This window comes from Triticum urartu, chromosome 7A, assembly GCF_056163025.1.
Source record: "Triticum urartu cultivar PI428250 chromosome 7A, HENAU_Tu73, whole genome shotgun sequence".
NCBI lineage: Eukaryota > Viridiplantae > Streptophyta > Magnoliopsida > Poales > Poaceae > Triticum > Triticum urartu.
In genome coordinates, this window is record NC_141879.1 from 515,392,852 (window position 1) to 515,404,974 (window position 12,123).

Below are 12,123 nucleotides of genomic sequence, written 5' to 3' on the forward strand. Positions count from 1 at the left end.
TTCTCACCGAAAAACAGAGGAGGCGCCCGTCGAACCAATGGTTTATGCGTGTGTCCGCGTGGGCCCTTGTTAGAATAAATCCGAGGCATACCATTGATCATCCGAGGACCAAGCAATCATACGAGCACGACACCGAGATTTGTTAACGAGGTTCACCGATATGGCTACATCCTCGGGGCCTGACTATGGGCGCTCCTCCCCATGACACCGCTACAATACCGCACCCGGTCGCCCTGGACACCGGCACATGCCGCCTGTTTCCCCTGCGTTCCGGTGCTATTATGTTGGCATAGGTTACATCGTGTGTCTATCCCCGCTATATATGAGAGGCCTAGGATACAAGTGTCCTATTAGGACACGACTCCATATCCTATGTAAACACAATACTATTCAGAGTCCAACTGTAACCTACCTTGTACACAATATTCGACACAACCTAACAAACTCCACCTTGGCGAATATTCTCCACCACCCTGAATCTGTCAATGCGTCAAACTTCCATGTACATTGGACTTGAGTTTATTCCATGAGTACCGCTGCTACTCCAAAGACTCCATATGACTCCACCTGCAACTTGTAGTCCCTTCTTTTCTTGACCACGGTCAACGCTCGAGCAAAATTAAGTTCCTTGTTACTCTAGTTTGTGCTCCCAACTTCCAGAGTATCCATCCATGACATCACACACTGATCACTAACCTGCGTGAAAGTGAACAACTCACATATTGGGTGTCACACATAAGAGTTACCTGAACTCAACATCACCGTTCTTTTCTCGATCGCCTGTCTGAAACTTGAAGGAATTTCACCATTGCTTGTAGTCATCCCGAGTCAAATTCGCAGTTGTCTCACCACATGTATGATCACCAGAGCCCTGGCCCGTCTTCATGCCCCGTGCTAACTGCACCCCTCGCTGCTATTACCGCGTCGAGCCTCCGCTGTCCCGGCCGAGTCTCAAGGGTCGCGAACCCACACCACTCAACCCCCACTGCAGAGTACCACCGATCATCACCGACTGATGACGAGTTTCACGCTTCCATCAGACCACTGGGCTCCAGTCCAAATTACGTGTCACTCGCTTTTCCCGCTGAATAGGCTTCGATTCTTTGGATCCTTACATCGTAGCCCCTCAATCCAGCTCCACCTTCAACATGACTCCATGGTAGATGAGGCAATCCACCCTCGCGCCCCGTCGACTTCAAACTCTCATGTGCACCATCTTGAATCAACCCCGCGCCATAGTCTTGTCGAAGCCACACAAGCCCTCAGGCCTGCGCCACGTGTTTCCACGCCCCAGAAGTCGGTCACCATCAGCATCACGCTCCTATGTCGTCTTTGCTGATCCCACCATCGTCTTCTGTATCAACCGACTCGCGTCGATCCGTCAGACTGTCTAGTCCGACCCAGCCAAACTTATTCGACTGCAACGACACGCTCCAGACTCCTCAAGCCTTCATCGTAACCAACGCCATCCATACACAGAAGTGTACCAGCAAAGAAAACCCAAAGCACAATCCTTCATAGCCTTCCCGCGTGAACACCAAAGGAGATTAACAAAGCAAGCCAAGCTCCTAATTGACCACACGTACGTAGCTATTGAACGAGCCTCTCTATTTCTTTCATGATAGCATCCCGGTCTTGACTAGTCTTCGTGTCAATTTTTTTCCCAAACAAATCACGTGTCGTTTCAGGTTTTGCATGCTCCAGCGATAAGCATCAGTAGTTGCATGAGCCTCCGCAACGCGTCAAACTGTGTCCTGCCCGCACAAGCCTCCTGCGCGATTGGCGTTGCGCTGCCACTTCACGCGCGCCTCGCTCCAAGCGCATGGCCACCGTACAGCTGCTTCTGCCACCCGTGCGCACCTCGGACTGCACCGACTTGTGTCCATGTTCCTTCGATCAATTGATCTCGCTGAGACCGAGTCAATCTGAAACACCACGACACGCACCTGCTCGATCCGATCTCGTCGGGTATTTTCCCCCAAAACACGCCGCTTGTACACGCTCGCCCGATCGATCCACTGAACGATCGCCGCATGTTTCGACTGCTTGCATGACCGTCTGATTTCCGCTACTCGCCGTGATTGCTCAGCGCCTTGACGTCTTTCCATCGATCTCAACCATGCTCAACACAATACCGATCAAAACATCAAACCTGCCTCTGAATCGACAATCCATGATCTCCAAACAACCTAGCTCATGATACCACTTGTTAGAATAAATTCGAGGCATACCACTGATCATCCGAAGACCAATCAATTATACGAGCATGACACCGAGATTTGTTAACGAGGTTCACCGATATGGCTACATCCTCGGGGCCTGACTATGGGCGCTCCTCCCCATGACACCGCTACAATACCACACCCGGTCGCCCTGGACACCGGCACATGCCGCCGGTTTCCCCTGCGTTCCGGTGCTATTATGTTGGCATAGGGCCGGCCCTAGCATCTTAGAGGCCCTTGTGCGAACTTCTGAATTCCACCGGCCATGGGCCCTCGCCTTGGCACGGCTCTGACTGCCACGACTATCACCAATAATGTTGTGGCAGGTGTGTAGTGGCTGCGACCCGTCGAAAGAACCGACAACGAGATTCATCCAACGAGAAAAATCATTGGTTGCATGGTGCCTAATTAGTGGAGTATTGCATACTTTTTTTAGCTTGAATCGGAGTATTGCATGATGCATGGGGCCTAATTAAAGGAGTGTTGCATGATTTTTAATTTTGTGGAAAGGAGTATTGCATGCTGCGATTCATACTTGCCAAACTAAATGGGATTTTTGGGTGCATGGAATGGATACACATCTCACGCTGCATAGATCCGGCATTAATTGAGATCGATAATCAAGGATATTAGTGTTGGAAATATGCCCTAGAGGCAATAATAAATTAGTTATTATTATATTTCATTGTTCATGATAATCGTTTATTATCCATGCTAGAATTGTATTGATAGGAAACTCAGATACATGTGTGGATACATAGACAACACCATGTCCCTAGTAAGCCTCTAGTTGACTAGCTCGTTGATCAATAGATGGTTACGGTTTCCTGACCATGAACATTGGATGTCGTTGATAACGGGATCACATCATTAGGAGAATGATGTGATGGACAAGACCCAATCCTAAGCCTAGCACAAGATCATGTAGTTCGTATGCTAAAGCTTTTCTAATGTCAAGTGTCATTTTCTTAGACCATGAGATTGTGCAACTCCCGGATACCGTAGGAATACTTTGGGTGTGCCAAACGTCACAACGTAACTGGGTGGCTATAAAGGTACACTGCAGGTATCTTCGAAAGTGTCTGTTGGGTTGGCACGAATCGAGACTGGGATTTGTCACTCCGTGTAACGGAAAGGTATCTCTGGGCCCACTCGGTAGGACATCATCATAATGTGCACAATGTGACCAAGGAGTTGATAACGGGATGATGTGTTACGGAACGAGTAAAGAGACTTGCCGGTAACGAGATTGAACAAGGTATCGGGATACCGACGATCGAATCTCGGGCAAGTATCGTACCGATAGACAAAGGGAATTGTATACGGGATTGATTGAATCCTTGACATCGTGGTTCATCCGATGAGATCATCGTGGAGCATGTGAGAACCAACATGGGTATCCAGATCCCGCTGTTGGTTATTGACCGGAGAGTTGTCTCGGCCATGTCTACATGACTCCCGAGCCCGTAGGGTCTACACACTTAAGGTTCGGTGACGCTAGGGTTATAGGGAAAGTATGTACGCGGTTACCGAATGTTGTTCGGAGTCCCGGATGAGATCCCGGACGTCACGAGGAGTTCCGGAATTGTCCGGAGGTAAAGATTTATATATGGGAAGTCCCGTTTTGGTCACCGGAAAAATTTCGGGTGCTATGGTAACATACCGGGACCACCGGGAGGGTCCCGGGGGTCCACCAGTTGGGGCCACCAGCCCTAGAAGGCTGTGTGGGCCAAGTGTGGGAGGGGACCAGCCCCAGGTGGGCTGGTGCGTCCCCCCACCAAGGCCCAAGGCGCAAGGAAGAGTGGGAGGGGGCAAACCCTAGGTGCGCCCCCCTCTCTCCCCCCTTGGCCGCCACCCTAGATGGGTTTTGGGGCTGCCGCCACTCCTAGGGAGGGAACCCTAGATGGGGGCGCAACCCCTCCCCTTCCCCTATATATACTTGAGGTATTGGGGGCTGCAAGACACACGAGATCATCTCCCTCTTGGCGCAGCCCTACCTCTCTCCCTCCTCGTCTCTCGTAGTGCTTGGTGAAGCCCTGCTGGAGTCCCGCGCTCCTCCACCACCACCACCACGCCGTCGTGCTGCTGCTGGACGGAGTCTTCCCAACCTCTCCTTCTCCCCTTGCTGGATCAAGGCGTGGGAGACGTCACCGGGCTGCACGTGTGTTGAACGCGGAGGCGCCGTTGTTCGGCGCTTAGATCGGAATCAATCGCGATCTGAATCGTTGCGAGTACAACTCCTTCATCCGCGTTCTTGCAACGCTTCCGCTTAGAGATCTACAAGGGTATGTAGATGCACTCTCCTTCCCCTCGTTGCTAGATTACTCCATAGATTGATCTTGGTGATGCGTAGAAAATTTTAAATTTCTGCTACGATCCCCAACAATTAGCAGATTGGCTGATTTCATGGCCAAAATTTTCGCCGCAAAGTTAATTCCTAGCTTGGTCGCGCAGCGGGAGTAGGTGACTGGCTGAATGGTTGTCTCTTGGCTGGTCTTTTTACCTTCTCTATCTTTTCTTCTTCCTAATATGCTTATATATCTACTAGAGACATGCAAACGGATGGGCCCTTGCTTGGGCTGGGCCCTAGGCGGCCGCACTCCTCGCCATGCCCCAGGGCCGGCCCTGGTTACATCGTGTGTCTACCCCCGCTATATATGAGAGGCCTAGAATACAAGTGTCCTATTAGGACACGACTTCATATCCTATGTAAACACAATACTACTCAGAGTCCAACTGTAACCTACCTTGTACACAATATTCGACACAACCTAACAGCCCTTGTGGTCAGTCCTACATGGTGGGCGGGTCCGGGTGTCACCACATTCGCCCCACATATGGATCGGGTATGCGGAGTACCGATCAACTAGGGTGTTTGAGTCGGATTTGCCAGATCCGGCTGGGTGGCTGTTTCCTGTGCAGGCAGGCAGGCCGGGCGTTTGGGACGGATACAAGGGCACCGGTTGTAGATGCTATGAAGCCTCATTTTTTGTGGGCTGGTTTTCGACTTGTGCAGCTTCATGGATCCCCCGCAAACCCTCATCCTATCTGCAGTCTTTCCCTCATGTATTCTCTACCCATAACTCTAGTGTAGATTAGGAGGGGTTGAGGGGATTGGGCGAAGGGGAGGGGTTCACCAGATCCCTTCCCATCCCCGGTCCCTTTGGTACTAGTGAAGAACTCAAGTTCCAAATTAGGGCTTCATTTGGATGCTAGGGGAGCTATTCGTAAGGAACAAGTGCCTAGGGTGAGATTGTCTTGTGCAAACTTAAACACCATGAAAAATCTACATCATCCTTTGGCTGACGGGAATAGCTAGGGGAAGGCCAAACCGCGAAACAAAAACTGAAGCAGCCAAATTCCCAATAGAAAGGCACTCTATGTCACCGGCCATGGCGCCAAATGTTGCAAGTGAGCACCTTCCGGACGTCCTCCGCCTCAATCGATGACGTGTTGTCGCTGCTGCTCAGCCACCATATGCGGATGATGTGAAGATATGCAACTGTTGATGCTGAGTACAGAGGCAACAGCAGCGGAGCACGCGTGTGCGAGGCAAAGTCATCGTCGTCAAACATGACGAGATCTGTGAGACCACGACCACAGACGGGAGCAGAAATATTCAAAACTTTGCCAGGTGCAGATCCTTGGCGGCGACCATGGCCGGCTTGGTGGCAGTGGAGAGAGGAGCTTCTAGGCTGAGGGGAGTTCAGGGAAAGGATGTGGACTTCCACCCAACACAAGCGCGTCTCAATCAGGAAAGCGATCGAGACGAGGTTTTTCTCCCCGACCTGTTGAGGCACGAAAAACTCAACCAGGGAAGGGCCGAGGAAAGGGCCAGGTTCCCTCCCGACCGAGACGGGGTTTTTCTCCCCAACCTGTCGAGGCACGAAAAACTCAACCAGGGAAGGGCCAGTAGATTCCCCGGGCTCGATTCGGCTCGAGGTTTTCCCACCCGAGGAAAGGAAGGGGATCCCCACAGGGTCCCTGGTTACCAAATGAGCCCTAGGGATTCTAAAAAATGTACTCACTCCAACCCAAAATAAATGACTCAACTTTGTACTAGTTTCAGTACAAAGTAAGTACAAAATCGAGTCACTTATTTTAGGATGGAGGGAGTAGCATTCAATCTACAGCCATATTGCCAAATCAGCAAACTTTTGCCAACACGGCCATCGACCAGCCGCAAACTAAACAAACAGAGCCTCCAGCAATACCAAGCAGTTTCTAAAAGGAAATACAGTAAGATGCAAAATCCATCGTTTGAAGTAACCCTTTTCTTTTCTATAGAACTACTTGCTTCTTGACATCATTTAGCAAACGCCCTTTGTACCTTGACCACATTCTACATGACACTATCCAAACATGCCGGATGTCCAATAAAGGATCGCCATCAAAACGAGTAGAAATTTCAACAAACTGCAAATTTAACTCATGTAGAGCTACGCATCAAGAAAAGAACTCATGTGGCGCAACTACACCTTCACAGTTCATAAGATATTACTTTTCAGTTTTCACAGTTCACAGATTCTGCTTCTCGTTTCAAAAGTGTCTATTTTGGTGCTCAGGAAAAACATGTTTGAACCACACAAGATTTTCCACCATCTATGATTGCTTTATGGTCAGTTCCGCTCTCAGATGTAGTACTCCATCGATGAAGAAGAGGCTGTCATCAGCCATAAACGACGGCCAGGGAATCGCAAAGAGATTCCGGTAGCCAACTGCCTTTCCACCAGTGAAGGTGTAGTAGCCCTTGTACTTACTGACAAAATCGCCCGATGGCCTTGTCCTTGCAGCAAACTCATAGTCCACAGTAACGCTCGTTGAGCCCTTCTCTTGCATCCCTAAGAAGAGACCAAAGCAGTGGAAAGCACTTTGCTGATCCATGTTGCAATGTGCCGACAGGAAGAATCCCTGTCCAGCAAGATGGAATGCTTGCGAGTAAATCCGCCCGGATGGGAAAAGTCGGCTACACTCCTCACGCTTCAGATCCAAGTATGCTATGCACTGAGGATATGGTTGATCAAATTCCACCACCTTAAGCGGGCGATACTTGTAAGCTCGTTCAGTATATTTCCTACAAGTCAACACATCTGCAGCAAGGGCGCGCTGTCGATGTGGTGCATCAGCTTTGTACAGGAGTGCATCAGTGACACTTTTAGATGCTTGTTCATGATCCAGATCACTGCACGCAAGGACCTTCCGCAACTTCCTGCAGGTCATATGAGAGAACCGAACGAGCGGCAGCAAGCGAGTACCCAAGATTTCACGTCTTTCTTCCGTTCTTGGGTATTGAGCACGAACCCACTTGATCACAAAGTCATAGACTGCATCCTCTGATGCCACCTGAAGGTCATTACTACATAGGATGGCTTCAATCCCAGCAAGGGGAATGTTCATCACTTCATCCTGAAACCTGGAAGGAGGAAGCATTCCTTTAGTTCAACAATGTTATTTCGATAATTTAGTTGACTCTCTAAATAAAGAGACCACCCACTTAGCCAAATCCTTGTATTTGTTGGCGAGGAATTCCTTGGCAGCATCAGTCAGTGGCTGAACTGCTGCAGCCATTGAAATGCTGGAAGGCAGATCTAGATAGAGAAGTGCAGATTCTGTGGTCATGGGTAAGCTCCTTAGCAATTGACTGCAGTGTCTCATGCAAGAAACAACTTCAAATTTGTCAGAAATCATCAAGATATCAAGCAGAAGGGTTGGCTCATTTGTCGTCAATTTTCCACTGTAAATAAAGCTTAAAAGCTCCATAAGGGCACTTTCCTCTGTTCCAAGTAGAAATACAACGATCAGACATAAGGTAACTGTTAACTAAAAGGCACAAAAAAAACAAAACTGTGTTTGTTAATATAGATTTGAAAAGCTTTTGAGCAAGGTACAATATCCTTATTCCTGGGAGATGAAAGATGCAAAATGGTAGGATATAGACAATCAACTTGATAGCTCAACTGAAGTTCAACCGTCGATAACCTCATTGAGACTGATCATGTCAGTGCTATAAAATCGATCGTTCAGACATTAAAGAAAACTATACAGCAGCAAGGATAGAACATTAAAAATGCCAAGTGTCCTACTGGAGTTCCCGCATTACCTGAAGTAGTTATTCTAAGAGTAGCATGCCTCTGATCAGATTCTTTCATGCCGTTTGAGAAAAGCTAACAAGATGAATGTTACGACAATGTTAGCTAGATAACAATATATAACTGCAGTGCGCAATGAACTCATTTCATGCACAAATTAGAATTACCTTGTAAAAAAAAGGACTTTTTGCTGCTAGAATTGCAGAGCTGATATAGATAGATTTCACTCTCAAAACCTGATTACACTCCATATTCCACGATGAGTCGCTGTTTTCTCCATCCTCGCCTAATACAAACAACAAAGTCTAATGAAGCAGGCACAAAAATGCAACATAGTATAAAGGAACAAAATGGTGCACAGCAGCAGCATCGATTCTTAACATACTTGTAGAACAATATTCACATCTTTTACTGAATCATATGAGTTATCAGTTACCACATAATGCACAAATGTCAGAGATCTGGTAACTTCAAAATTTGAACTTAGTTCGTCCACAAGGATAACAATTGCACACAACTTATAATTATATATCTTAGAATTATATCTCACAGAAGTATAATCCATCCAACATAACCCAATTGTTCCTAGCTATTTAGGTGGAGTCGCAAGAAACAAGTAATAAAGCTCATATAAACCTCGACCAATCAATAGTGAAGTGAGGCATTTAAACTGATTACAGCATGCCTACAAAATATTGAAATTGTCAAAGGAATGGCTCGAAGAAAAGGTTCACCATCAGTAACAGCATGTCTCCACAGTTTCAATACAGAGGAATGGGTTACTCACTCTGATACATCGTGCCAGCAACTAACTCTATGATCACATATGGTTAGTACCAATGATTGCTAAACTTAACAGATATCCAAAAATCATGTTAATTATTTGGCATGGGCGCACCGAATTCTGTGTGTATATGTGTTCAATTTGCTAAACCTGACTGCCACTTATTTAGTAATTCGTAAAAGATATTTAATTGCACTGACCATCTTGTCCAATATCAGGTGGAGATTCTTCTATCATAGCTACAGGCTCCTCACCGGTTTCCTCATAGGTATCACATTCTTCTGCTTCGATTTTTACCTTTGATGGTTCCAACATGTACTTTCCACATTCTGGAGGCATGAAAAAAATAGCAGGAAGTCATTAAAAATGGAAGCTATTGCACTCTAGAACAAGAACAAGATTAAGGAAGAAGTGCATTAGTTTCAGAGCGTAATGACAGAAACATATTCTAATAAAGTATAACAAGAGTGCATTAGCTTCAGATGATAATGACAGAAAAAACTCCAAGCAACAAAGCATAAACCCTAATAACAATATGAGGCCCATGAACAGGCATCAATGATGAATATCTTGACTCTAGCTAGACTGCAAATTCAGTGTGAAGTTGGATGCAAGCAAAATATATTGGGTACTTGGAACTTTTCATGGGGCACCAATAGAAAGTCCAATAGTTCCTCTGCCCGCATTTATTAGGCCAGAGAACCAGCGAGCCGCGTCCGTCTTATTTTAGGCCCGTTGTAATTAAGTAGTGCAGATTCCGTTGCTCGTTCCATCCACTGACTGAGGAAAATAAATCCCCAGTCACTACATTCACGAGGGAGGTGAGACGGTTTCACTAATTAATGCCGCTAATCGATGCGTCCTAATAGGGCCGATTCAAAACTGCACAACCGCACGTGTTGTGCCTTAGTCCCAGCACTTCGGCCCGGTGGCCTAATAAACACGGACGGAGGGAGTAACTGGTTAAGAGTAAGAACTTCTAACTTCATTACTGTTCTCTCCCTCCCCTTAATATACTCTCTTTCCTGCTTACTTTTCTCAAATTAGAAACTTAGAACCATTATAACACGTAAAAAACCCTGTTAGCACATTACAATGAATGCATGCCCAACTCAGCGAGACATTGGACAACATTTGGTCGTGCTATTGTAATGCAACAAGGTGATAAAGATTGGCATACGTAATTAAGTATGATTGGCATATACATAAAATGCTAGTAGGGAAGTGGCCTGAAAACAAGAAACAGGTAAGCATGATATTAGAAAGCATAACTGGATGTTTTTTATATCATTATACCAAATATTCTTGGAACTCGTTTTAAAATGTGCAGGCAGTGAGCTTATAAGCTGGGAGGAAAACGGTACACAATTTACTATACTGAATTTGGTATTTGGTAGAACTATAGGAGACTACAGTTACTAGTGGATGAAGCAAATAAACAATCGCTAGTTATTTGTCAATCAAGCAAATGAAAATCCACGCATCATCATGAAATACTGATAGAGGAACACTATCTGACTGCTTAACAGGATCGCACTGTAAAGAACAGCTCACATACTATTACAACAACTCTAGGTAGACAAAAAGGTCATCTGAACTTTATATAAAACAAAGAACTATGAAGGTACCATCAGCCACGGACTGTTATTTATCAGGAAATAACCAAACTAACTTCTGGACACAATTTAAACAAGTTATTTCGTCTACTGAGCTTGTGGCTGGTTCGGTACAGTGTGCAATGCTCTTCGCAAATTCAAGGTCATATTACTGCAATGCCCCAGAGTTCTTATTCTCCTATGAAACTGAGAACTGAATAAGATCCTGGCAATAGAGTCCACAAGGAATCACCCAAATTGGAATCACGTGGTTACAATCGCCCTCACCACCTTCCCTAAATCCCACCCACGAATGCCATCTCATCAACACCACATTGCTCAGAAGATCATATAGTAGCTAAATTCCCGTGTGACAACGGCTAAGAGATTCATCAAACCAAAGCAAACAACAACTGGGAAATCATAACTTTGACTTTGATCAAAAGCAAAAGCTGTCCTACCATCTTTCTACCATCCTTATACGAAACGTAAGGCTTTTTGACACCCAAATCCCCAACAGACAGTCAAGACCAATCAGCGGAAAAAGAGGGCGTCCCCCTAAACCAATCCCCCACACCCGCCGTCAAATCAGCACGAATTCAAATTGCCCGAATCGGCCCCGCGCCGAAATGATGACGAGCCGCAAACCACCAACCTCCCCCTCACCTTTGTCGCGGCGGAGATCCTCCCTGCGGCGCTTGCGGTGGCGCGCCCAGTCGGCGATGGAGGAGCAGCCCTCGCCGGCGGCGCCCCTGGCCCCCGGCGCGTCGTCCCCGGCGACGATCTCGATCCGCAGGACGCGGTCGGAGAAGTTGACCGAGTTGAAGGCGAACTCGTAGCTCGGGCCGCCGCTCGCCCGCGAGAAGTCCGGCTCCATGCCGGCCGCACCACGGCGCCCCCTTCCCCCGAACCCAATCCCAACCCCAATCCCAATCCAACGACGCGGGGCCGCCTCACCCTCGCCGCCCCCGCCCCCGCCCCGCGCCCCCCGCAGCGGACCTCCTCACCGCCGGCAGAGCCGGGACCACAACCCGAAACAGACACGAGGCCCTAGAACGCGTGGAAGAGGAGTGAGGGAAGGGAGACGGAGGGAGGGTGGGGGTCGTGATGGTGAGGAAATCCAACCCGAGGGTGGTAAGTGTGAAACGAGTGACCGCTTAACTAGGAGGCGTGGGCCACGATGGTGCGCGTGGGCCCGCCTGGCGGTGGAGGGTGGGGTGGGGGCAGGGGGTCTGGTCGGCGATGTGATTCTTTGCCTTCCTTCTTCCGCGCTTGCGAACTGCGATGCGGCTTGGGTTGAGTTTTATATTTCCTTTTTGTTTTGTTTTGTTTTGTTTTTGTTGGTTGCAATTAGGCCTACTCCACCGTGCGACCTCAAACGGACGTCTGTTTTGTCCGGATTCTGTCCGTTTGGGTAGGGCGATGAGGTCGTG

The 12,123-nt window shown here is 47.7% G+C and overlaps 1 protein-coding gene across 1 annotated transcript; it reads right to left on the reverse strand.

Moving 5' to 3' along the window:
• Nucleotides 1-6,686: 6,686 nt before the first annotated feature.
• Nucleotides 6,687-11,797, reverse strand: LOC147960211 (BTB/POZ domain-containing protein POB1-like). The gene is made up of 6 exons (XM_087538165.1): nucleotides 11,357-11,797; nucleotides 9,296-9,424; nucleotides 8,479-8,597; nucleotides 8,323-8,386; nucleotides 7,717-7,996; nucleotides 6,687-7,635 (listed from the first exon to the last, which is right to left on the reverse strand). The coding sequence occupies exons 1-6, from the start codon at nucleotides 11,565-11,567 to the stop codon at nucleotides 6,825-6,827; spliced, it is 1,614 nt and encodes a 537-aa protein (XP_087394291.1). The 5' UTR covers nucleotides 11,568-11,797; the 3' UTR covers nucleotides 6,687-6,824.
• Nucleotides 11,798-12,123: the final 326 nt, after the last annotated feature.

Coding starts and splice junctions, on each gene's coding strand:
- LOC147960211 (XM_087538165.1), bottom strand. CDS start 11,567: ATGGAGCCGGACTTCTCGCGGGCGAGCGGCGGCCCGAGCTACGAGTTC. Junction 8,598..9,295: donor ACCTGATATTGGACAAGATG/GTCAGTGCAATT, acceptor TGTTTGTATTAG/GCGAGGATGGAGAAAACAGC. Junction 8,387..8,478: donor AAAGTCCTTTTTTTTACAAG/GTAATTCTAATT, acceptor TCATCTTGTTAG/CTTTTCTCAAACGGCATGAA.